Here is a 27,206-nt window from a genome sequence, read left to right on the forward strand (position 1 = left end):
CATCTATGGAGAGGGAGCCTCCATGGCTCAGACGGCAGCGCGTCGGCCTCTTACCGCTGGATACCGCGGTTCAAATCCCGGTCACTCCATGCGAGATTTGTGCTGGACCAAGCAGAGGCGGGACAGGTTTTTCTCCAGGTACTCCGGTTTTCCCTGTCATCTTTCATTCCAGCAACACTCTTCATTCTCATTTCATACCATTTATCAGTCATTAATAATCACCTTGGGAGTGGCAACCCCATTGTAATAATAGCCTATAACTAGTTCATTCATTACATCTCTGACCTGGTCAAGGACTGGAAAACAGGTTTCAGGTTTTCATTTTCATCTATGGAGAAAAGTTCAAACTTCTTGACGTAAGCCAAAACAAAACAAATAAATACAGACAGTTTCGGCAACTTCAAAATAACACATTACTCAATAATTCAACGGTGACATCTTCTGGTCAATGCCCCAACTTCATGCCGTAGCTGTGTCAAGTTTTGTTAGATAGACAGCGTTCTTTAAGGTGCTTCTTTTAAATGAGCAGATTTGAGGTGTACCTCCTGGTACACTTATCATGGCGCGCAGGTCACTTACGGGGGCGTCAAATCGAAAGACCTGTACCTGGCGTGCCGAACAAATCCTCGGACACTCCCGGCACTAAAAGCCATACACCATTCCATTCCAACCAGTCTTAACCTAATACACTATTGCTAGTAGCAACTAAATAATAATAATAATAATAATAATAATAATAATGGAATAGTCTAACCTAGTGATATTAACGCATTGATGGGCCCCGAGAATTTTCGTAGTTTCTTGGCTATGAGAATTCTCGTTTTTATGTACCTCATGTTTCCTTGATCGCTGCTACAATCTGGTGGCAAAATTATTAGTTTTAAATGGTGTAGTCATGGAATAAATAGTATAAGGCAGCTATTGCTCCATCTTCTTTTCTTTAAACCTTCATAACAAAATAATATTGGAAATGTCAAGGTATTCCTTGGAGCTTCAGTCCAGCTGTCAACATGGCGCACCGCATGCAGTTGCTAACAGATCTGGATATCTGTGGTTAATTATGTGCAGACTGGTTGTCAGATATACCTACGGTTATTAGATGTGACTAGAGACAGTGAATTTTATATTTCTAATTATGTGAGTGATTCTGACAGTGCTTTTGGTCCTTCTATGCCAAATCGTGGACAACAATCTTGTGTGTTGGAATACAGCAGAGACTCAGATGTACACAAGTCGAGTATAGATGGCATTTGTATTATGTAGTAGAAGTAGATATAGATACAGTCAGTGGCTTCTCAAAAGATAATCCAGTTTGTAGTTCATAAGTTTCAGGTCGATAGCCAGAATAGTTTTCGCGTTACATGAGTTTGAGTGCAGCAGTGTAAATTTGTTCTTGCAGGCTTGAACCATCCGGTCAACAGGGCGTAGTAGCTTCCTTTCGGACCCCGTCACCCATGTGTTAAAATAGAATCTTATCATTTATAACTAGACCTGAGAATTATATGCAAATGCAAGTCATTACAGAGTTGTTATGTCTAAACCAAATGCTGGGATTTGATGAATCTCTTGGAATCAAAGGAATAGGGCAGAATTTATAGTAGGCCTACATATTTTAGCATATTATTTTGGACGTCATTGTATATTTAGGATTCAAGTGCATATTTGTGCATATTCTGTCATATTTGCAGTGTGGCCTTTGTTTTATAGGGCCATGGGTTCGATTCTCAGCTGGACCGGGGATTTTAACCATGTTCGCTTAATTCCTTTAGCTTGGGGCTGGGTGTTTGTGATAGTGTTAATACACATCTTCACCTATCCCGAACATACCACACTACTAACCACTACAAAAACATGCAACAGTGAATACAACCCTCCCACGTTGGGTTATAGTTGGTAACGGCATCAAGCTGTAAAACAGGGCTTGATCCACATCAGTTTGCCAACCCCAGATTTCAAGTAGATTCTACAAATAATGCATAGGTTGGTAGTACTGCATACATTAGTGATGGACATACCAATTGCAGTTAAAGGCTTGAGCAACACAAACGGGTATTCATTTTGTCCATAGCATTACCTGTGTGTACATAATGAGAGCTAGAAAATGGAGCCTGAAGGTTTGTTGGGTGCTATGATATTGACTAAGAGGTCGTACATAAAAACCTTGCACATATCCACCATGGATTATGTGTTGGCCGTGCTAGTACAGATGGTGAGCAAAGATCTGCAAGGCCAAAAAGAGCCACAGTTGAACAAAGTGTGAAACTCGTGGTGGGTGTTCTTGTGAGGGATCACCGTATAACATGTGAAGAAATTACAGAAGCCACAAGGATTTCACCATTGTCAGTGTTCTGTATTTTGACAAATAATTTAAGAGGTAAAATTTGTTAATAATGGGTCCCTCACTGCTTGACTACTGAACAGAAGCAGAAATGCATATACACTGCAAAGTTTCTGAAACAAGTATTGTGCCCAGTGACTGCTATTGATGAAATTTGGGTTAATGACTTTGAGCAGGAGTTGAAATTACTGTCTAAGGAGCGGAAAACTTATTTCACATGAACAGAAAATCTTTTGTCGAGTGCAATCAAAGTTCAAGCAAATTATCTTTGGTTATGATCATCGAGGAATCATTATGACCAATAGTTCCTTGTAGAACAAGTGTCACAGCAGTGTATTAATGCAAACCTGAGCAGAGAAATGCACAAAAACTTTTCTCAGTTGCTTGATTCTTGGCAATTCCTCCTCCTTGACAACATCAATCTGCACGTCAGGAATGTTTTGTCCACTAACCTGTGTGAATATGGGTGGGAAGTGTTATCTCACCTGACCTACAGCCTGGCTCAATGGCTGAATGTTTAGTGTGCTGGCCTTTGGTCCAAGATGCCCCAGATTGGATTCCAGGCTGGGGCAAGGATTTTAACCTTAACCCGACAGTGTGGAGTGATGTGCAGCAAACGTCATGCAGTAGCAGTCTGCTGCTGTGGAGTGACGTGTCTGACACGCATTGTGCCACGCCTGCATTGTCGTTCTGTCTCGTGAGTTTACTTCGAACTATGTCAGAGATCTCTTCACAGCCATCTAGATAAAGCTTCATTCTTTTGTTTAATATATCTATAAATTCATTTTAATGATTTTACACCTCATTATCGATGTGTAAAATTCATAGACTATTCGCTCATGTATTTTTCCCGCAATGGTTAATTTTTTTTAGTGTTGCTATACAAGGCATATTAAATAAATTAAATTTAATTAATTAAATTAATTAAATTAAATTAAATTAAATTAAATTAAAATGAAATAAAATCTTGTGCATTATTTATGGAATCATCCTTAAAACTTGGGGGGGGGGAAGAACAAGAAGAATTTTTTCTACATGCGCTTATTTTATCTTTTGACGCATACAAAGCAATTCGCTTGGAAAATTTATAACGTGTGGACAACTGAAATTTCTAAGTTATTACATTAAGTAGTAATTGCCTCAACCAGGCTGCATCTTGGTATGTGGGAAATTGCATGTAACTATTTGAAAGGAATGAATCAATCGTCAATCACCACTGATCCGCATTTATGGCTGTTGTCCAGGTGGCAGATTCCCTATCAGTTATTTACCTAGTATTTTCTTAATGGTTCATGTTTGTGGATTACTGTAGTCACATCCTAGTTCGTGAACCATGGGCAACGGCTGAGTGGCCTAGTAAGTGGTCCTGAGAGTCGGGATACCAGTTGCTATGGAAAGGGAGTGGGCATCTTGGACATATTCTGAGTCGTGGCTCTCCTTGTGCTCAGGCGGCTAGGACTATACAATTCACCGGTGGTCCATAACCCGTTAGAGGAGAGATCCTCGCTTGGACTAAATGTAGCAAAGGCTTTTCAGTCTGTCAAACACATAGCAAATACAATGTAAATTAAAACACTAAAAGCATATCTGTAAAACACACACTAACATACAAAGAATGACATGTTTCGTTCTACAAGAACATCCTCAGATTCTATCAAATCACTTAAAATAAGATATTTTTACAGATATGCTTTTAGTGTTTTAATTTACATTGTATTTGCTATGTGTTTGACAGACTGAAAAGCCTTTGCTACATTTAACTAAGTCAACACTGGAAAACATGGCTTCATTTTTAACAAATCACTTGGACTATGTGCAAGTAGGGCAGCATCCTGCTTCATGAATTTACCGAGCTCAGAACACTTTAAGCAAGCCTCGGACCTATGGGAGTAATGGAGTCCCACTCCCATTTGACAGGCGAGGGACTCCTTGGAAACAACTTGGCGAACGAAATGGAATTCGATGGGGAGCTATCAATATTAATGGGGCTTATGGAAGAAAGAAGGTAGAACTGGCTGAGTCGGCAAAGAGGATTCATCTGGATGTGCTAGGAGTAAGTGATATTCGGGTAAGGGGAGATAATAAGGTATAAAATGTACTTGACGGGTGTTAGAAAGGGAAGGGCAGAGTCTGGGGTAGGGCTCTTTATCAGGAATACCATTGCACGCAACATAGTTTCTGTTAGGCACGCAAATGAGCGAATGATGTGGGTAGATTTGTCAATGGGAGGAATTAGGACAAGAATTGTGTCCGTGTATTCACCATGTGAGGGTGCAGATGAGGATGAATTTGACAAGTTTTATGAAGCATTGAGCGACATCGTGGTCAGGGTAAACAGCAAGGATAGAATAGTGCTAATGGGCGATTTCAATGCGAGAGTTGGGAATAGAACTGAAGGATACGAAAGGGTGATTGGTAAATGTGGGGATGATATGGAAGCTAATGGGAATGGGAAGCGTTTGCTGGACTTCTGTGCTAGTATGGGTTTAGCTGTTACGAATACATTCTTCAAGCATAAAGCTATTCACCGCTACACATGGGAGGCTAGGGGTACCAGATCCATAATAGACTATATCTTAACAGACTTTGAATTCAGGAAATCTGTTTAGAATGTACAAGTTTTTCGCGGATTTTTCGATGATACTGACCACTATCTGATCTGTAGTGAACTAAGTATCTCTAGGCCTAGGGTAGAGAAAGTGAAATCTGTCTGCAAACGAATAAGGGTAGAAAATCTCCAGGACGAGGAAATTAGACAGAAGTACATGGATATGATTAGTGAGAAGTTTCGAACAGTAGACGGTAAGCAGGTTCAGGATATAGAAAGTGAATGGGTGGCATACAGGGATGCTGTAGTAGAAACAGCAAGGGAATGCCTAGGAACAACTGTGTGTAAAGATGGGAAAAGGTGAACATCTTGGTGGAATGATGAAGTGAGAGCAGCTTGTAAACATAAAAAGAAGGCTTATCAGAAATGGCTCCAAACAATGGCCAAGGCAGACAGGGATTGGTACGTAGATGAAAGAAACAGAGCGAAACAAATAGTTGTTGAATCCAAAAAAAAGTCATGGGAAGATTTTGGTAATAACCTGGAAAGGCTAGGTCAAGCAGCAGGGAAACCTTTCTGGACAGTAATAAAGAATCTTAGGAAGGAAGGGAAAAAGGAAATGAACAGTGTTTTGAGTAATTCAGGTGAACTCATAATAGATTCCAGGGAATCACTGGAGAGGTGGAGGGAATATTTTGAACATCTTCTCAATGTAAAAGGAAATCATCATGGTGGTGTTCCCAACAGCCAAGCTCATGGGGAGGAGGAAAATGATGTTGGTGAAATTATGCTTGAGGAAGTGGGAAGGATGGTAAATAAACTCCATTGTCATAAGGCAGCAGGAATAGATGAAATTAGACCTGAAATGGTGAAGTATAGTGGGAAGGCAGGGATGAAATGGCTTCATAGAGTAGTAAAATTTGCATGGATTGTTGGTAAGGTACCTTCAGATTGGACAAAAGCAGTAATTGCACCTATCTCTAAGCAAGGGAACAGGAAGGATTGCAACAACTATCGAGGTATCTCATTGATTAGTATACCAGGCAAAGTATTCACTGGCGTCTTGGAAGGGAGGGTGCGATCAGTGGTTGAGAGGAAGTTAGATGAAAACCAGTGTGGTTTCAGACCACAGAGAGGCTGTCAGGATCAGATTTTCAGTATGCGCCAGGTAATTGAAAAATGCTACGAGAGGAATAGGCAGTTGTGTTTATGTTTCGTAGATCTAGAGAAAGCATATGACAGCGTACCGAGGGAAAAGATGTTCGGCATACTGGGGGACTATGGAATTAATGGTAGATTATTAAAATCAATCATTTATGTTGACAATTGGGCTTCAGTGAGAATTGATGGTAGAATGAGTTCTTGGTTCAGGGTACTTACAGGAGTTAGACAAGGCTGTAATCTTTCACCTTTGCTGTTCATAGTTTGCATGGATCATCTGCTGAAAGGTATAAAATGGCAGGGAGGGATTCAGTTAGGTGGAAATGTAGTAAGCAGTTTGGCCTATGCTGACGACTTGGTCTTAATGGCAGACTGTGCCGAAAGCCTGCAGTCTAATATCTTGGAACTTGAAAATAGGTGCAATGAGTATGGTATGAAAATTAGGCTCTCGAAGACTAAATTGATGTCAGTAGGTAAGAAATTCGACAGAATTGAATGTCAGATTGGTGATACAAAGCTAGAACAGGTCGATAATTTCAAGTATTTAGGTTGTGTGTTCTCCCAGGATGGTAATAGTGTACTGTAAGTGAGATTGAATCAAGGTGTAGTAAAGCTAATGCAGTGAGCTCGCAGTTGCGATCAGCAGTATTCTGTAAGAAGGAAGTCAGCTCCCAGACGAAACTAACTTTACATTGGTCTGTTTTCAGACCAACTTTGCTTTACAGGAGCGAAAGCTGGGTGGACTCAGGATATCTTATTCATAAGTTAGAAGTAACAGACATGAAAGTAGCAAGAACGATTGTTGGTACAAACAGGTGGGAACAATGGCAGGAGGGTACTCAGAATGAGGAGATAAAGGCTAATTTAGGACTGAACTCGTGGGATGAAGCTGTATGCATAAACCGGCTTCGGTGGTGGGGTCATGTGAGGCGAATGGAGGAGGATTGGTTACCTAGGAGAATAATGGACTCTGTTATGGAGGGTAAGAGAAGTAGAGAAGATATAAAGGTCCAATAATCCTGCCCCGCAAAACCCCCCTGCAGGATCACTCAACGCTTCACCTATTCTAATTTTTAGAGTTCTATTTTCTACAAATTTAGCCACCTATTCAATCACCTTTTTGTGTAGTTCAGTAGCCCTCATTTTCAACAGTAATCTCCCATGATCTACAGTATCTCAGCCATGCTTAGTGGCTCAGATGCTTGTGGCGTTGGCCTTTTGACCCAGACTTGACAGGTTCGATCCTGGCTCAGTCCGGTGGTATTTGAAGGGGCTCAAATATATCAGCCTTGTGTCGGTAGATTTACTGGCATATAAAAGAACTCCTGCAGGACTAAATTCCGGCACCTCAGCATCTCCGAAAAACTATTAAAGTTATTGGGACGTAAAAAGCAATAATAATAATAGTAATAATAATAATAATAATAATAATAATAATAATAATAATAATAATAATATTATATCAAAAGCCTTAGATAGGTCAGTGTGATACAGTCCATTCGACCTTCCTCTGAATCTAAAATATCTGCTATATCTTGCTAGAATCCTACAAGTTGAGAGCTTCACTCTAATAACCTTTCTTTAACCAAACTGCCTTCAGTCAAACCAGTTAGTAATTTTGCAATTGCTCCTAATGTAATCAGAAAGAATGCTTTCCCAGAGCTTTTGTTCAATACGTCCAACTGACTGGCTTTGTACACAGGGGCTACTGTAGCGACTTTCCATTTCTACAAACAGTAATCAAGTATTTCAATAATGACACCATATTCCAATCCATTGCTTTTAGTATTTGCCAAGAAATCTTATTTCCAGCCACTTTCCTAGTTTTCCACTTTTGTATCATTGTGTAAATATCTTATAGTAGGTAAATTTCAGTACTTCGTTAATATTAGTTACCACCTCAACCTAGACATATCCTTGTCCAACTGTCTTTACGTACTCATGATTGAATACTTCTGCCTCCTGTAAATCCTTGCAAATTTTCATTTATGATCCCGGGAATGTCCTTCCTGGAAACTGTTTCTGCCTTAAGGTACCTCTATATACTTTCACATTTTTCACTAAAATGCATATGACAGCCAGATCCTTAGCTGACTTTCTTTTTGTTAAATTCAATTTCCTCTTCAGTTTCTTCAGTCTCTCCTTACTTCTGGAGCCATTCTTAACTCTCAGCTGTATCATGTTAATTGTTCTTTTAACTGTGAGAGTAACTTCTTGTCATGAAAGGTAATGAAACAAATGGAAGGCTACTGATTAAACAAAAAATAAGACCCTTTTTCTCGTATACAAGTTCAAATTTTGTTAAAAGATATTTGGACTATATTCTCAACAATATTGTTACTTTCTTCCACTGTATGCATTGTTCACCTGTTAACAAAATTTCCTTTCTGGGTGTGATTATAATGTTTTAAAATTTTGCAAGTTCACCTTCTTTCTATATTATTCTGCTCTCTTTTTTCTTTACAGGCAACTGTGAGGGCTGATCCTGTGTACGATGGTTGTGGTGAAACAAAGGCTTGTTTTGGAAGTTCTCCAGATTGTGTGGAAATGCAGGACTGTCCTGCATTTGTTTCCATCCTTGTTAAAGGTTCTTACTATGAATTTGAAATGAAAGGGACTGATGTACAGTACGTTGCTGTAGGACTCTCAGATGATAAATTTATGGTAAGTTATACTCTCATCACATATATTAATAAAATCTACAGATATGACTATATTTGACTGTTGCCAGAGGCCGATGGCCTAGATGTTAGGACCCTTTAAACAACAACCACCATCATCATCGATTGTTGCCAATGGAATATACACAGCCTGGAAAGGTGCTTCCATTTTGATTATAAAAACTGGACTTGTAAAGCTCACATTTTGACAGATGTCTGTTAACTGAGATGTAATTTGCTGCTGTTGGCATTAGTGAAGTAGGACATGAAAAATGACTTCCTATGTTTTTTAAAAAGAAAATTTGTGAACATAGTGAATTGCTGCATCTCAAATTATTCATCAGACACTGTTAAGGAGGTAGGAATGGTTATTTTTCATCTGCTTTTTGTAGATCCAGTTCCGAGAAAGAAATTGTAATTTGCTATTTCCGGACAGGAAGAGAAGCAAGATTCTCTCTGTTTGCTATTTCAGTAATCAAAAAATTCATTGCCTCCATTAAATGACACCTTCACTGTAAATGAAGTATCAATAAAGATTCACCCGTTATGGTCAGAAACACAGAAGTGTAAAATCAGAATACATTGCGAATAGGAACTCAAATCGCCAACTGGGGCAAACTACATAGACAATAATTAATATGTAACATTTCTGAAGACATTCAAGGAGAGTAAAATGTCTGTTTGCACTTGAAATGAGGAGTTTATGATCAAAACCTCAAAATTGTAAGGTTTCAAAATTGTAATCCTCACTATCGGAAAATCAAATACAGTACCACTAATTAGTAATTTTATCATTTGATACTTCTTCATGCATTGCATCTGTAACTTGCTTAACTAGACCTGTTATTTAGTCACAAAACCAAATTACATAGTTCTTTAACTTTAAACATGGAATGTTAAATTTTCCATAGTTAATTAAGAAAACCAAAGCATGATTTGCTTGCAGTAAAGCTAGAGTAAACGAGTGGGTCTTTGCATACTTTTCATTTAGGCATATGTGGATCCAAATCTCGGAAAGTACTCTGGCGGTCTTCTGAAGAACGACATCATCCCCTCTATCAAACTTTTCATTTCCTCTCCTTCTGTTGTCTAGTTGGCAATGGTTTGATACATACAAAATTAATTTTCTTCACTAGCATCTACAGTGCTTGTCAAGTTATAAATCCACAAAGAAATCGGCATAAAATACTGCTTCAGATCTATTAGTCACAAATAGATGTTATGTTTTACCTATAGTATACTGGCACTCCTGTCAATAAAATTTATTCCTCAAGGATAAGATCTCAATTTGCAAGAAGAATTATCACACTGAAATGCATTTGTGTAAGCTTTAAAACAAACTGGACAGCTTCTTTCTCTCTCACCCTAGCAGTCCTTAACATCATTTCTATTTTCTCATCTTTCCCCTCATACTGAAATTGTCTATTTATCCTTCTCTCTTGTACCTACAGGGTTACTCAGTAAGCAGACAGCTGATTAGGCACCTGGCGTGAATACAATAATAATATCCAACTGTATGTTCGGTTTTGGCTTGCGCTGAATTAAAAATGACTTCTTGGATGATGATGATGAGGAGGATAAGGAAAATGATATGGATTTCAGGGACTACATTATTATTTTTTTAGAAGCTGAAAGGTATAAAATGGCAGGGAGGGATTCAGTTAGGTGGAAATGTAGTAAGCAGTCTGGCCTATGCTGACGACTTGGTCTTAATGGCAGATTGTGCCGAAAGCCTGCAGTCTATTATCTTGGAACTTGAAAATAGGTGCAATGAGTATGATATGAAAATTAGCCTCTCGAAGACTAAATTGATGTCAGTAGATAAGAAGTTCAACAGAACTGAATGTCAGATTGGTGATACAGAGCTAGAACAGGTCAATAATTTCAAGTATTTAGGTTGTGTGTTCTCCCAGGATGGTAATATAAGTGAGATTGAATCAAGGTGTCGTAAAGCTAATGCAGTGAGCTCGCAGTTGCGATCAGCAGTATTCTGTAAGAAGGAAGTCAGCTCCCAGATGAAACTATCTTTACATCGGTCTGTTTTCAGACCAACTTTGCTTTACGGGAGCGAAAGCTGGGTGGACTCAGGATATTCATAAATTAGAAGTAAAAGACATGAAATAGCAAGAATGATTGCTGGTACAAACAGCTGGGAACAATGGCAGAAGGGTACTCAGAATGAGGAGATAAAGGCTAATTTAGGAATGAACTCGATGAATGAAGCTGTACGCATAAACCGGCTTCGGTGGTGAGGTCATGTGAAGCAAATGGAGGAGGATAGGTTACCTAGGAGAATAAGGGACTCTGCTATGGAGGGTAAGAGAAGTAGAGGTAGACCAAGACGACGATGGTTAGACTCTGTTTCTAACGATTTAAAGATAAGAGGTATAGAACTAAATGAGGCCAAAACACTAGTTGCAAATCAAGGATTGTGGCGACGTTTAGTAAATTCACAGAGGCTTGCAGACTGAACGCTGAAAGGCATAACAGTCTATAATGATTATGTATGTATGTATGTAATGTATGTATGTATGTATGTTTCTTTTACAGTGATTCCAGGTCTTCTATTTTCTCATCTTGTCTATTTATCCTTCTCTCTTCTACCTACCTACGTACCTATTGTAGGGTTTTCTATATCTAGTTGGATTGCCAGTTCTTTCACATCAACTAAGTACCCTGAAATTTAATCATTCCTGATGTTAGTGTTGGCTTTACAAGTAAGTTGATAGTTCTCAAAATACAATAACTGTGTTCAAGCATTGTACAGTTTTGGTGATGACGTTACTATGGAGTAACATGCCATACCATCACCACTGAACTAAGAAACTGAAAATCATGTATAAAGTTTGCTACACTGCCAGCCTTGTGTGCAACCATTCAGTCTGTATTTTCATTTTTTTTCATTTCAACCAGTGCATCATAGACCTCCTAATGTGTTCTACTCAAGAGGAGTGATGGTGTCAATCTTACTTTCCCCATTTTGTTGTACTTAACAGCTGCAGCATTGGAGTATATAAACGTCTGTTCAAGACAGCCTAGTGTTAAGTTGATTCGGAAGAGAAATCGTAAATATTTCTCACCAAACTAAAGAATGAAAACGGCTTATTCTTATGCCTTTGTAGCTACTGCATGGAACATAAAATGCCCTAAGGTTTATATCTAGAATCTACTTTTGCATTTATTTGTTATTGCCTGTCATATGTGCCTGCTGCCATTTCTTGATGGATACAGTACTTTTGTATCCATCTCTTGGCACAGGCCAGAGTAAAATGTAGCTTCCACCGAAGTCCCAGTCTCATCCATGGCTGTGACAATATGGAAGCTGCTGGGGTATGGGTGGTGCTGAGTAATGACATTCAGAGCACGACTAGTGCATCTGAGTGCTATGAAAGGTGTTGCTCATAGGGTCAGTCGTGCTGCAATAGCACTTGCTGACCCAGTGAAGAAAGCAATGGCAAACTACCTCACTCCTCAACTTGCCTAGTACGCCTCATTTTGGTGCTGCCATTGGTTTTTGCGGTTTCCTTATAACCGCATAACCTTTGGTGGTGCTATTTGAGGATCCAACCAGCCTCTGGGCTGATGACCTAACAGACAGACGGCCTGTCATATTGGAGCTCTCCTTTACATTGATGATGGTGGTGATGATGATGATCATCATCATACCCCTGGTCCCTCATGTCCTCTAAATGAACAAAATGTACAATTATTGTCATTTGCTAAGTACCAGAAATATCTGGTGAACAGTCCAAAATTGTACTGTATTATTTAGCCAGTTTTTAGTAAAGACAAGGTTTGGTTTTTAATTTGTTGATAGAGAATGTGAACAATTTCATTTTGCATGACCAAAATATGGCTTCCAATTGAGATAGCTAAAAATTAAATTCAGGAAACTCAATCGTCAAATATTATCAGTGTGATTTTTCATTTTGCATGTTTTCCCCCAAAAATGACTTATTTCCACCACAAGTTATTCTTCTATATTTTCATCTAATACTGAATCAAATTTTACAATTAATTCACCGAGCTTTAAGGAATTCCTATTGTTGTGGATATATAATTTGTCTGAAGTTCCTGTTAATGGAGCCAAAACTGAATAATAGCTATAAATTGTTCAATCATGCCTTTCCAATGGTGAGTTGGGCTTCAGCAACGACATTGTCCGATTTTAATCTTAGTGAGAGCTCTACTCACTTCTGATGCGATTGCAGGTGTGTCAAGGATTTGTCACAACTAGTAAAGTGTCTCAGCGAGTGACATGTTAATAGGTATTTGAAAAGTGCTTCCAATAGAAACAAAAAAAGAATAAATAAAAATACATTTTTACTTTCTGAATAAACTGACCATTCTCTCCTAACAGTTTCACCATTGCACAATGAATCATCCTTAGGAGAGCTGTCGGATTCTTTTCCGCTCTAAAGTGGAATCTTGTTTCATTAAGTTTGTCATAACAAACTTCTCTTCTTTCGGACCATTTTGTGGGATCATAATAGACTACATAACCAGTAACACGAGTGAAATGAACAGTAACATGAATCAAGTGTTAAAGTTTGGCACTCATCAGATGACTCCCATATGATGTTCAATGAACCCTGCCAAAGTTTGCCCCTTATTTATGTGCAATTCTGAAATTCTGAATTCATGCATGGATTATATCAGGTTCTCCTTTAGGCTGAAGTAGTATATCTAGGGAAATTAAAACAAAACTCCTTAATTTTCTCTTTATTGTTCTTATTTTCATTTCTTACTGCCAGAGGGGCATTTATTACCATCAGACATTGCAAGAATTTAAATTATTTACATTCATAATATAGACTAATTAAAATGTGTCATGTCACTGTCAGAGGGCACTTTCACACAACAAACCAGACATTATTAAAACAATCAATAGATATGACTAAATGCACTTCGACCAGTGTTCAGGTGCACTCGTGTGCATGAACACTTTATCCTGACCTAACTTGTATATTCTTTTGTCCAGATATGCGGTTCCCATGTTTTGATCCTATATTCACTTATCATATTCCTTCGGCAGGCTCAACAAAGTATAGGTGACATGCATACATTTCGCCCGGAGGCTCCAGGTTTGATTCCTGGTCAGGTCTGGGATTTATACCTGGATCTGAGGGCTGGTTCAGGGTCTAATCATCCTATGTGATCACAATTGGGGAGTTATCTGATGGTGAAATAGCGGCACTAGTCTAGAAAGCCAAGAATAACGGCCAAGGGGATTTGTTGCTCTGAACACGCATCACCTTGTCACCTTGAGATTAAAGTGATGGCCATCTGAGCATAGATACCTATTTCGTATCCACCCATCAGGATATAAAAATCTTTCTCCCAGTTTCCCACATGCTTACTCCATACTCTCATTTAGGGCCGCTTCACACTAGGCGACGGGAATCGGCGACAGGAATCGGAGACCAGCCGCCTGTGCTTGTGAAACATTGTTTTTAATGGCGCTCTTCACACCATTGTTTTGTATAGGAGTCTTCACACTAGGCGACTGTGTAGCCCAGCTACTCGTCCTCTTTGCGTTCCATTCAAAACATCCTTCAGTGTCGTTGTGCATTTAAAGTTCCTTTCCGTTGCGTATTCCGTTTCAGAGTATTACAAACTGTACTAAATAAATATATTAAATTCAGTATGAATGATTTAATTATATAAACTGAGCAGCGTCCATCTGGAACTTAAACTATGAAGAATAGGCTGTAGTAATGAAGTTGAGAAAAGAAATACATGGTATGAAGTAATGCCACAGTTTTTCAGCGACTTTAAAGAAAGAACATCCCACGAAAGGAACGAGCTTTGTAATTAAACGATTACAAGTATATGCGACAACACTTTTATTGAATGTTCAATATAATTGAGATTTTGATGTCCGACTTGTTTTGCTGTATGCTCAGCACAGCGTCCTTCGGTCCACAGGGTCCTGGGTTCAATTCCCAAATGAGTTGGGAATTTTTTTCACAATTTGCTTTAGGTAGCACCGACACATACGTCTAATGGCGAAAAGGGTACAGGAAAGGGATACGAGTGGGAAAGAAGCGACTGTGCCCTTAATTAAAGTACAGGCCTAGCACTTGCCTGGTGTGAAAATGGGAAACCACGGATAACCTTCTTCAGGACTGCCTATAGTGGAGTTCGAACTCACTATCTCCAGAACGCAAGATGATAGCTCCGTGGCACAAACCGCGTGGCCGTTTGCTCGGTCGGGGATTTTAATCTCATATGGTTAATGCACTGCCTCGAGGACTGGGTGCTTTTGTTCGTCTATACACACCACACGCAATAGTAAATAGATCGCTCCGTAAAATTGGGTCAGATGCCAACCTCAATTGATTGGAAAGAAAATGGAGAAGATTTTGCCAATACAAGGGCAGGCAGGAATTTTTTTATTATCAATTAAGTTGTGGAGAGAACGATATTTAAGGCACCTTGTTGCGAGCGTTCTTGATTTTACTAAAAAAAATGAAGGTGGAAGGAAATCAACAGTTTTCAAAATGATGCTGTACAAACAACTATAGTACCGTCTTCTCGGTAGTCTACAGAGAATAGTGAAGTACCGTAACTATAAAAAAACTTGGTACCATTATCAAATAAATCATGGGATAGTTTATAGAAAAGTCCTTTTTCCAAACGATCTTTCATCATAGATTGTAAATGAAACCTGCGAAGCTTTCATTCTTTCTTTTTGACAATAATAAGAGCAGCAAGACACACTCCTCTGCCTGAGAACTCGTTATAAAAACTGTCACTAGGCCGGGGAAGGCGGCTAAGTAGTGCGGCCGGCTACCGCACGGCGACACGGAATTCACCTGAGCTACTCTGTAGTCGATTCTGGTCGCAGATTCCTGTCGCCTAGTGTGAAGCGGCCCTTAAAGCATTCAGGACCCTCCTGTCAGTATCTCATTGATAACAGTCTGTGCTCCTTTAAAAGTTCTCTTGTACTGTCATAAACTAGAACCCATTCACCATCAACTATGTTAGTACCTATTTCTGCTTGCCTTGCATTGTTGGTACCAACTTTAGAAAATGGAAAATACCACCTTCTCCTTTAACTGAGTGAGATGGCCCTGCGGTTAAGGCTGCGCAGCTGAGATGTTGCATTTGGGAGATAGTTTGGTTCGAACCCCAGTGTATAGCCCTGAAGATTTTCTGTAGTTACCCATTTTTACACCAGGCAAATGCTGGGGCTGTACCTTAATTAAGACTATGGTCACATCCTTACCACTCCTAGCCCTTACGTATCCCACTGTCATCATAAGACTTATCTGTGTTGGCGTGACAAAGCAAGTGAAAAAAAGAATAACTTCTCCTTACACTTCTTTCCTCAATGCCTGCCTTAACCTAATTCTTGGATAACACTCTACTTTGGTTCCCTTCCCTCCACACATTTTCCCCACGTGCATAACAGGAGAGCTTCAACCCCATCCACCTCATTAGATGCCCTTCTCCCCTGGTCTGCATTAACTTCCCTGATGGCTGCAGAACCTACTTCCTAGTCTCTTCTCTCCCCGTCACAATCCTGTTCCACCTCCCTCTTCCTGTCCTCTACCCTGCATGTCCCTTTCCCCTTATCTCATCCTTCCTCTGTGACACTTCCCTGTTCCCCATCTTCCCTGTGTTGTAGAGGGTAGGAAGAACGAAAGTAGGTATGATCAAGGCCGAACGATAGTAGGAAGGTAATCATAATGAGGAGATTAAGGTTCAATGAGAAATGGATATGTTGGTTATAACTGCAAACATTAACTGCCCTTGGTAATGGAATCACACAAGGTAAATGAAAGTGAAAGAGAATCACACTTACGAGGAACCGTTCGCTCTTCATGGTAGGGAAATCGCTAAGTTGTTATTGTTGAATGCACCACACAAGGTCTTTCACGTATGCAATACTACCTGCTAATGAAAAACCTTGTCCACTAGAGAATGATGGAATATTTACCTTTGGGTGATGCAAAATGCATCTGCTTATGAATACAGTAGACGCCCTCTAGTTCAGCCACCTTGGGACTGGACACTAGGTCGGACTAATGAAAGGCCAGACTGACAGTAGGGCCTATGCTATAAATAACCAATATTTAGCTTAAGTGAAATACAGGACATAAATAAAGAACTAATTATAAGGCAAATAGTGTTACCGAGCTCGATAGCTGCAGTCGCTTAAGTGTGGCCAGTATCCAGTATTCGGGAGATAGTGGGTTCGAACCCCACTGTCGGCAGCCCTGAAGATGGTTTTCGGTGGTTTCCCATTTTCACACCAGGCAAATGCTAGGGCTGTACCTTAAGGCAACGGCCGCTTCCTTACCACTCCTAGCCCTTTCCTGTCCCATCGTCGCCATAAGACCTATCTGTGTCGGTGCGACGTAAAGCAACTTGCAAATAGTGTTAATGTGTCTTTACCAAGTATACTCACCCGAAGTCAGTTGATCTTTGATGTCTCCTTACACTGTTAAATTTTGACCCCGATGAGAGATAAACAGTTGTGGAAAGTTAAATGCAGGAAAACATATTTAAAAAACTCTAACACTTCGTATAAACATCACAGACTGTCTTAAACAAAAGGAACTCTCATTATAGTACAGTACTGCATCATAAAATCTGCAGAATTAAAAAATTAAAAGAAATCAGTTATCTATCTCTGCGGTGTTCTCTCTGTGTGTGTGTGTGTGTGTGTGTGTGTTTTTTTTTACCAAAGCCAAACTAGAGGGAGTCTACTGTAGGAAGATATCCTACAGCTGATTGAAGTGATGGAAAGGAACGTACATGTGCAAATAGGCATATATAGAAATCAGAGAAACCAAACAAATGCTTATCAAGTCATATATAGAAAAATATTTTGTTCCTGTGTGCTTGTTACTTTTATTGGCTATGCTGTCTCAGGTCTAGGATTATGATAATCATCAAATTTTACCTGTGGTATATTTTTATGTATGTTTGATTCTTGCTCTTTGAATGTTGCAACTTCTTTTCATTTACTATCGATTTGTTCATTGGTATTGATCTTTTTTTGCAGGGTGACGATAGTGTGATAGAATGTGCAAATGATGGTTCGGGCTCAAAAGGTGTCAACGCATACATGTCTTGGAATCCAGGAAAATTTAATCAACGGCTAAGTGATAATATTGTAAGTTGGCTACTATACTACTTAGACACTTTCTATTGATTCTAGAATTATTGAATTCTTTGTTCTATCTCATCATTAATTAAAATTTAGAAAGTGCAGTAGCGAGAGAAATTGAGCTTCTGTGTTGATTTTGAAGGTATGTAATGGTGGCCTATAGATAGAAAAATGATGCTAGTTTTAGGCCAGTGTGGCTGTTCATACAACACTCTCCCTATGATTCATCGGGAAAGAAATACCAGGTATAAGGAGTACTATTCAGTTTAGTTAACTTGCTGTCTGTGAAGTGGTCCCAAATAAACATATACCTTTATAAGATTGAAGAGCATGGTATTACAAACTGTTGCAGTTTGAGAGGGCTTGGGTGGGTTATCTCAAGGTACTGTAGCTGCATATGCTGGTCAATCTGCATCTCTGGTATAACATGTACAGCAAACGTGTTCAGATTATGGTGTGCGATCATGGAATTGGCACAGGACCAACCCAACAGACAACTGTGCAATATGATCACCACATTATTCAGGTGGTCCAAGGAAGATGAATACCACTGTTGCTGAAATTTGCATCCCACATTAGGTGAAAACAATTGGTAATCATTTGTGTGCAGCTGGCTTGATGAGCCCATGTCCCAGCAGGAAGTGTTTATTGACTTCACAGTAGTGATGGGATATTAGATTTATTTTTCTGAATCGATTCATTTGATTCTGTTCACGTTACTGAATCGATACAGTGATCTGATTCACGGCACATTAGTCACCGCTCCTACTGCATCTGTGTAGTATGTACTGGTAAGACAGTAGCAACAGCATTCAGTGCTCACCGCTGCCATCTGGTCTTCATACTATGAACTCCCTACTTAGACAAAAATGCTAGTCACTCTAATACATTGAAGGTTTCTGGCGATGCAGGATGGGAAAGGTCTGGGATTAGGAAGGTTGCAGCCATGGCCTTAATTAAGGTACAGTCCCAGCATTTCCTGGTGTGGAAATGGGGAAATTACGAAAAACAATCTTAACGGCTGACGACGGTGGGATTCGAACCCACCATCCCCCAAATGCAAAGCGCATAGCTACGCGATACTAACCGTACGTCTAGCTCTCTGTCATTTTTGAAAATATGTATTTTTCTATCAGCAGAGGATTTTTTAAAATCGTCATACTTTGTACAGGCTACCCGAGATGTACAGTAGCCCACTGGTTTTCTGATTCAACATACTGTTGGTTAAGTTATTGCATCAGTCGGCTCAATTACTGTCCACATATGATTGAAGTCTTGTGCAACGATGTGACATACGAACTGAGAGAATACTGAGCCGTTCTTCCCAATATAAAACGGGTACTTTTGAGTGGTCATAAGCATGACTCATAGTCATAGGGCAGGGTAGAGTAGAGTTTAATTCATTGTCAATTGTATACTAAGCTATAATACTAAGATTAACACGTTGGGTGCCACATGCCGCCATATGGCGTCACGGTGGTCTTCAAATTTGAGATGGCGTGACGCCATATGGCGGCACACCGTTCTTGAAATCAGAGTTGGCGTGACGCCATATGGCGGCACAGTTGAGTTTCAGGCGATGCACCGTAGATAATCAGCTGTGACATCTATGCGCGTAAAATTGGTACTACGTGAAGGGCGAACTTCAGGGTCTATTCCAGCTATGTATTTTTACTCTATACCACCATGTGGCGCCATAGTATTCGTCCGAAGCCACTGACTGGCCAGTGGCCATTGTCGCAGGTGAAAGCGTGCCAGGCATTGTTTATTCCTCGTTTACGTACGTATTGTCACTCAGTTTATATAGTTGTGCAAAAATATAAAAAATGGAAGATATTGGTAATAATCTTACGAGGGAACACATACATGTGTTACACTCGGATTCGGTTGAAATTTGGTAGGAATATTCATGGGAGGCAGTAGAATGCTAAGGTGAAAACTGTATGTACCCAGCGCAAGTTTAAACGCCAAAATTGAACAAATAAATAGTCATAAAATTAGAAGTGCCGCGGGAGTATCGGGCTGTGGTGGAGAGGTAGGGAGGAGCGAAGCAGCGGACATGAACCAACCGGGCTGCGTCGAGCTGCGCTAGCAGCCAGGTAGCGTATAGTTAGCGCGTTCCCCTTAACTTCCCGATCAGATATGCAAAATGTAAATATGAAAATAGCACATGAAAGAAGTGTACAAAGGACAATGTTTGAACAATGATGCCAATAATGTTTGAAAAATTAAGAGTAACAAGAACTCGGGCATGCCCAAACGCATATTTTCATTGTTTAGAGTTATCAGAAAACTGTTCACAACAATATGTAATGTAATATAAGTACTTGTTTTGCATTTTACTAGGTTTTCATAAATATTGCGTTAATTTGAATTAGCAAATAAATATCCCGCATTTGAAATTCGTATTGCACATTCCATGTCAAAAAATTCTGTGACACCATATGGCGTCACGTTATATTTTATCTTTCCTAAAAATTGATGTGACACCATATGGCGTCACACATGACCATGGTATGGTGAGATAAAATTTACTTAGTACATCATATAAATACATCCCAAGATTATATAAACAGACTACAACGCGTACAATTGCTTTGGCACCAGCGGAATGCAATTCAAAAACATGCCTGGCACCTGTGGAATAGTGTGCTACAATCGGCTCGGCACTCAACGTGTTAAACTAATAAGTAGTATAACCTAATAGCCTACCTACTTACTAGCTACTTAAGAATTATGTTTTGACTGCCTTCTTAACACTGCAAATAAATCTCCCTGTAAGAAGAGGACATGAATGAAAGTGGGTATTATTTTCAAATGAGCTGAGCTCGAGAGTCCATTATAGCATACGATTCTTTCAGTGTTCCATGGCTCTGTATGTATTGCTTCAGAGGAAGTTCGGCTCCCCGCCAATGTCCAGTGTACCGATAATGAACCGTGTGTGTGTGTTGTCTCGCTGATCCATGTGTGCCACCATGGCTTGTATGTCTCGCTGCAGCGGAAGCTCTGCTCTCCGCCAGTGTCCAGTGTGCCGATAAGGAGCCGTGAGTGCGCCACTCAGCACTGATCGCTGGGAGTAAGCTGAATCATGTGCCGTAAGCTCGCCGTTTCTGTGAATCGATTCACTCGGACACTTGAATGAATCGGTACACTGCTATCATTCTAAGTTGCGATTTTATTTGACGTAAATAAATATCACACGAGAACACGTTCACTTCCTTTTATAAATTACTTCATTTACAGTGTACGTCACAACACACAACTATACACAGTAGCAAATGACACTATATATAACACTAAATAGCGGAGCACCCTGAAGTCTATTCCGACAAGTACAGATATCAACAACACTGACGCGCGCACTATAACATCCTTTCTCTTGAATTCCCCGCCTCACTCACTCACTCACTCACTCGAGTCCAATGATCTGACTCCACCTCGCAGCCCAACAGTCACTCCCAGTCCATTACTTGCCCGAGTCCCAAGAACCAAGATCTGCGAACTTAGAACTAGGAACTGACTTCACTGACTGACAGCTTGATATTTATACTACTCGGGCAACCATCTAGAATGATCGACTTCTGGAAGAGTTCTTACAACACTCTAATGGAACACACTCGAAACATCGATCGACCAGCTAGTCGAATGGGTATTCGAATGTTCTTTCAATATTTAAAAATGTACATGGAAATATCTACAACATTCGTAATGTCTCTACATGTATCTGGATAATAAAACCTTACAGTAAGTTTCCAGAACCCTTCATATACACCAAATGTAGTACAATAAGTCTAACATACGAACATTATGGAATTTTCTACCGCTGTCGACTCTATAGATCTTGAGTTTAAACAACACGTAATACGTATTTGAGGTTATACAATTTTATACTACATATTTACAGAGGAACCATATATTAGTCATGTTTAACACTTAATAAAAGATAATTTAGCATTAAATAAACTATAATTAAAATATATTAAACATAATAATTGAAGGTTTTACGCCAATTACGATGTCGTACCTACGACACTGCTTCGAATCGTGCATTCAGTAGCCAACACTACTTCACAGCATCAACGTGCAAGGTTGACCTAGTGTCTGGAACTATCACTCTGGTCTGATGAATGGCATAATGTTGTCTCGGGTGACAAATGATGCTTCTGTTGTGTTTGTGATGACCATCTCGGTCACATCCCGTGAGAGGAGGAAGAGGAGGGGGAGTCAGAGCATATGTCTTCGAATCCAGGAAAATGGAATCAATGGCTTAGTGATATTATTGAAAGTTGGTTGCTATACTGCTAGATACTTTCTATTGATTCCAATTATGCAATGTACAATTCTTTGTTCTGTCTCATCAATAATCAAAATTGAGCCTTATTATGTTGGCCCCGGAGAAAAAAAATCTCTAGTTACATGACCCTGGTCAGGGGCATAACGTTAGGGCCTGCAATGCAGGTGGACCTTCGCCTTTTAGGGGCCCTACAGATTCCTCGCAAAATAATAAAAAAATAATATATATCTACCTTAATGCTACTCTGCACGGAGATGATCTAGGCTGTTTTGTAGGATCAGGTGGGTTTTTTTAAAATACAATTTACGTTGTTGTTTGAGTCATCAGTCCATAGACTGGTTCGATGCAGCTCTCCATGCCACCCTATCCTGTGCTAACCTTTTCATTTCTACGTAACTATTGCATCCTTCATCTGCTCTAATCTGTTTATCATATTCATACCTTGGTCTACCCTTACTGTTCTTACCACCTACACTTCCTTCAAAAACCAACTGAACAAGTCCTGGGTGTCTTAAGATGTGTCCTATCATTCTATCTCTTCTTCTCGTCAAATTTAGCCAAATCGATCTCCTCTCACCAATTCGATTCAGTATCTCTTCATTCGTGATTCGATCTATTCTCTTTCTTTCTGAGCTAGTTATCGTCCATGTTTCACTTCCATACAATGCCACGCTCCACACGAAAGTCTTCAAAAACCTCTTTTAATTCCTATATGAATGTTTGAAGTGAGCAAATTTCTTTTCTTAAGAAAGCTCTTCCTTGCTTGTGCTAGTCTGCATTTTATGTCCTCCTTACTTCTGCCATCGTTTATTTTACTACCCAAGTAACAATATTTATCTACTTCCTTTAAGATTCATTTCCTAATCTAATATTTCCTGCATCACCTGCCTTCGTTCGACTGCACTCCATTACTTTTGTTTTGGACTTATTTATTTTCATCTTGTACTCCTTACTCAAGACTTCGTCCATACCATTCAGCAGCTTCTCGATCTTCTGCAGTCTCAGATAAAATAACAATATCATCGGCAAATCTCAGGGTTTTGATTTCCTCTCCTTGGATTGTGATTCCCTTTCCAATTCCTCTTTGATTTCCTTTACTGCCTGTTCTATGTAAACATTGAAAAGGAGGGGGAACAAACTGCAGCCTTGCCTCACTCCTTTCTGGATTGCTGCTTCTTTTTCAAAGCCCTCGATTCTTATCACCGCAGACTGATTTTTACACAGATTGTAGATAATTCTTCGTTCTCGGTATCTGATCCCAATCACCTTCTGAATCTTAAATAGCTTGGCCCAATCAACATTATTGAATGCCTTTTCTAGATCTATGAATGCCATGTACGTGGGCTTGTCCTTCTTGATTCGATCCTCGAAGATCAGACGTAAAGTCAGGATTGCTTCACGTGTTCCTACATTTCTTCTGAAGCCAAATTGATCTTCTCCCAACTCAGCTTCAAGTTGTTTTTCCATTCTTCTGTAAATAATACGTGTTAAAATTTTGCAGGCATGCGATACTAAACTCATGGTGCGGTAGTTTTCACACCTGTCAGCACCGGCTTTCTTGGGAATAGGTATAACAACATTCTTCCGAAAATCGGATGGGACTTCTCCTGTCTCATACATCTTACACACTAAATGAAATAACCTTGCCATGCTGCATTCTCCTAAGGCATTCAGTAATTCAGAAGGAATGTCATCAATTCCAGGTGCCTTGTTCCTGTTTAGGTCTCTCACAGCTCTGTCAAACTCTGACCTCAAAATTGGGTCTCCCATTTCATTAGCATCAACAGCCTCCCTCTTCTTGTTCCAGAACCGAATTATCTACATCTTTACCTTGATACAACTGTTGGATATGTTCCTGTCATCTTTCTGCTTTGTCTTCTTTTTTATTTTTTTCTAGGGGCTTTACGTCGCACCGACACAGATAGGTCTTATGGCGACGATGCTTTGTCTTCTTAGAAGTGGCTTTCCATCCGAGCTCTTAATTTTCATACACCTAGATTTCTTTTCTCCAAAGTTTTCCTTGATTTTCCTGTATGCAGCATCTATCTTTCCCAGGACTATACAACCTTCGACATCCTTGCACTTCTCCTTCAGCCATTCTTCCTTAGCTACCTTGCACTTTCTATCCACTTGATTCATTAAACGCTGTATTCTTTTCTGCCCTCTTCGTTTCTAACATTCTTGTATTTTCGTCGTTCATCAGTCAGGTCTAGTATATCCTGAGTTATCCACTGATTCTTAGTTGATCTTTTCTTCCTTCCTAACACCTCTTCAGCAGCCCTACTGACTTCATTTTTCACGACTATCCACTCTTCCTCTATTGTGTTTCCTTCAGCCTTTTCATTTAGCCCTTGTGCCACATGTTCCTTGAAACAATCCCTCACACTCTTTTCTTTCAACTTGTCTAGATTCCATCTTTTTGCATTCTTTCCTTTCTTCAATTTCTTCAACTTCAGATGGCATTTCATGACCAACAAGTTGTGGTCAGAGTCCACGTCTGCTCCTGGGAAAGTTTTGCAATCCAACACCTGGTTTCTGAATCTCTGCCTAATCATAATGAAGTCTATTTGATATCTTCCAGTGTCTCCAGGTCTCGTCCACGTATACAGCCGTCGTTTGTGGTGTTTTAACCAAGTATTGGCAAGGACTAAATTATGATCAGTGCAGAATTCAACCAGCCGAGTTCCTCTTTCGTTTCTTTGTCCCAATCCGAATTCTCCTACTGTATTACCTTCTCCTACTGAGCCTACCACCGCATTCCAGTCTCCCATCACAATTAGATTCTCGTCACCTTTTACATATTGTATTAAATCTTCTATCTCTTCATATATTCTTTTGATTTCCTCGTCATCCGCTGAACTAGTAGGCATATAGACCTGCACTATTGTGGTGGGCATTGGTTTGGTGTCTATCTTGACAACAATAATTCTTTCACTATGCTGGTCGTAATAGCTTACCCGCTGCCCTATTTTCTTATTCATTATTAAACCAACTCCTGCATTTCCCTTGTATTATTTCATGCTGATAATTCGGTAGTCACCTGACCAAAAATCCTGTTCTTCCTGCCAACATACTTCACTTACACCAACTACATCTAAGATTAGTCTATCCATCTCCCTTTTCAGATTCTCTAACCTACCACGATGATTCAAACTTCTAACATTCCACGCTCCGACTCGCAGAATGTCAGTATCCATCTTCCTGATGATCGCCCCCTCTCGTGTTGTCCCCACCCGGAGATCCGTATGGGGGACCAGTTTACCTCCGGAATATTTTACCCGGGAGGAAGCCACAATTTATATGTAGAGGAATTGCCACTTGGTTGCATCTAGTAGCAGTTTATTTTGAGTGCTTCACAGCACAGCTGTAAACAAATGCTTGCCCTCGCCATTTCTTGCAACACCATGACACACTCCTCAGAAAAGACCTGCTCCAAATTATTTTGAGATAATTACAGCAATGAAAACTGATACCAGCTAATTACATTTTAGTTAGGAAATAATTTCTTAATGTTCAGTGCACCTGAGATCATGCTATGTACAAATTTTGCAAAATATTTCACTTTTGTCGCACATTTATTCTACAACAGTTTATAATGATAATAAGAAATTGGTATAGTGTTTGTTGTTTAAATGGGCCTAACAGCCAGGACATCGGCCCAGTTGGTGTAGTAACAATCAGTCAGCTCAGTTTCGAATGAGCTGTCTTTGCGGGAAGTTAATAAATATTAGGCTTATCAGTTGTGCGGTTTGATATTTTTTCAAACTTTATTTGAACAGTTTTTTATTTAATTTTGTTATATTTTTCCTTGTTGTAATCAAATAAATTATTATAACAGAGACTTTGGCATCGGCTACAGAGTATAGTCCTTTAGTTACTGAAAAATGGAAACCAGTTACAGTTAAGTACGAACATCTAAGCAGGTCATGATTGGCAGTTCAGCAGCTTATCCATTAAATCACGGAGGCAGTCAATGAAAACCTATTAAACATTATTTTTTAATATAATAATGAATAATCTGTTTGTTCATATGACTTGACAGTACATTGCATTCTACCTGCTGTATTTAAATTTATATTAAGATAGTTGTAGATTTGATATTTTATTTTAGGGGCCCAAATTTTTATTTTAGCAGGTGAGCCAGTATTACATTTGTTACGCCCCTGACCTTCGTGGCCATTGTTGGTCACCTTTATGCAAGATGAGGCAATCAGGAATCGGCTGATGAGCAATGTTTAACCTGTTCCATTGATCTTCGCCATTGAACTCTCGATTCATTCGGTGCTTCATTTTGCTGTAGAATCGCACAAAGACGTCTGACAGTTGCTGCATAACTTTCTCCATTCTGATAACTATTTCACAATTAGCACACATTGTGCAATAGTAAACTGCTCCATGTCTAAATATACAGTGAAGGAATGCAAGAAATTCAGACTGAAGCAACAATTGGAATGTTTATGGATACCGAAATGATATGCAAGGATGTAGACAACCGAGAAACAAAAATATACCATGCAGTTCAAAACTGGCATGATTTTTGAAGGACCCTGTAGATATTCTGACAGTTTAGGCTCCTTCGGTCATTAGTAATTTAGCAATGTTAAAGCAGAGAGGTGATGGACATACAATAATATAGCAGGCATTTTGTGCTGACATAATCTATGATGCCTGTGCATCTGTTTTGATATTGTTTCACCCTACCAGATGGCAAAGTACACCAAAATCCGGTTGAATGATCTGTGGCAGAGTTTTAATTAATTTTTGTCAAGTAAACATCAATAAATTGAATACAATAATTTGGTTCCACCTATTCAATACAAGAATGTTTATGCGAGTTAAATCACATATCATTTACAAATGGTACTGCTTTCGACTCCAGAACTGGGTCATCATCAGCTGATAGTTCAAAAAGTGCAAGATACAAAAAACACAAAATCAATGCACAGACACTTAACAAGAAGCAAAAAGGCATAAAATTAACAGTTGTTTGTAGTGAAAGTTCACATGGAGCTGTATATCATATCAATATGATGTGTTAGATTGGGGCATTAAAAATCTTTAAAATCATTATGTGAAGATAAACA

At 39.5% G+C, this 27,206-nt stretch overlaps 1 protein-coding gene across 4 annotated transcripts in view; it reads left to right on the plus strand.

Annotated features, from left to right (window-relative positions):
* The window catches only part of LOC136863862 (putative ferric-chelate reductase 1 homolog), a 526,743-nt gene that overhangs the window by 454,125 nt on the left and 45,412 nt on the right, over nucleotides 1-27,206 (plus strand). For all 4 annotated transcript variants that reach the window (XM_067140219.2, XM_067140217.2, XM_067140218.2 and 1 more), the window contains 2 exons: nucleotides 8,514-8,711; nucleotides 17,724-17,834. In XM_067140219.2, coding sequence (XP_066996320.1) covers nucleotides 8,514-8,711; nucleotides 17,724-17,834 — 309 coding nt within the window. The remainder of the gene's footprint in view (nucleotides 1-8,513; nucleotides 8,712-17,723; nucleotides 17,835-27,206) is intronic.

Source organism: Anabrus simplex, chromosome 2, assembly GCF_040414725.1.
Source record: "Anabrus simplex isolate iqAnaSimp1 chromosome 2, ASM4041472v1, whole genome shotgun sequence".
Lineage (NCBI taxonomy): Eukaryota > Metazoa > Arthropoda > Insecta > Orthoptera > Tettigoniidae > Anabrus > Anabrus simplex.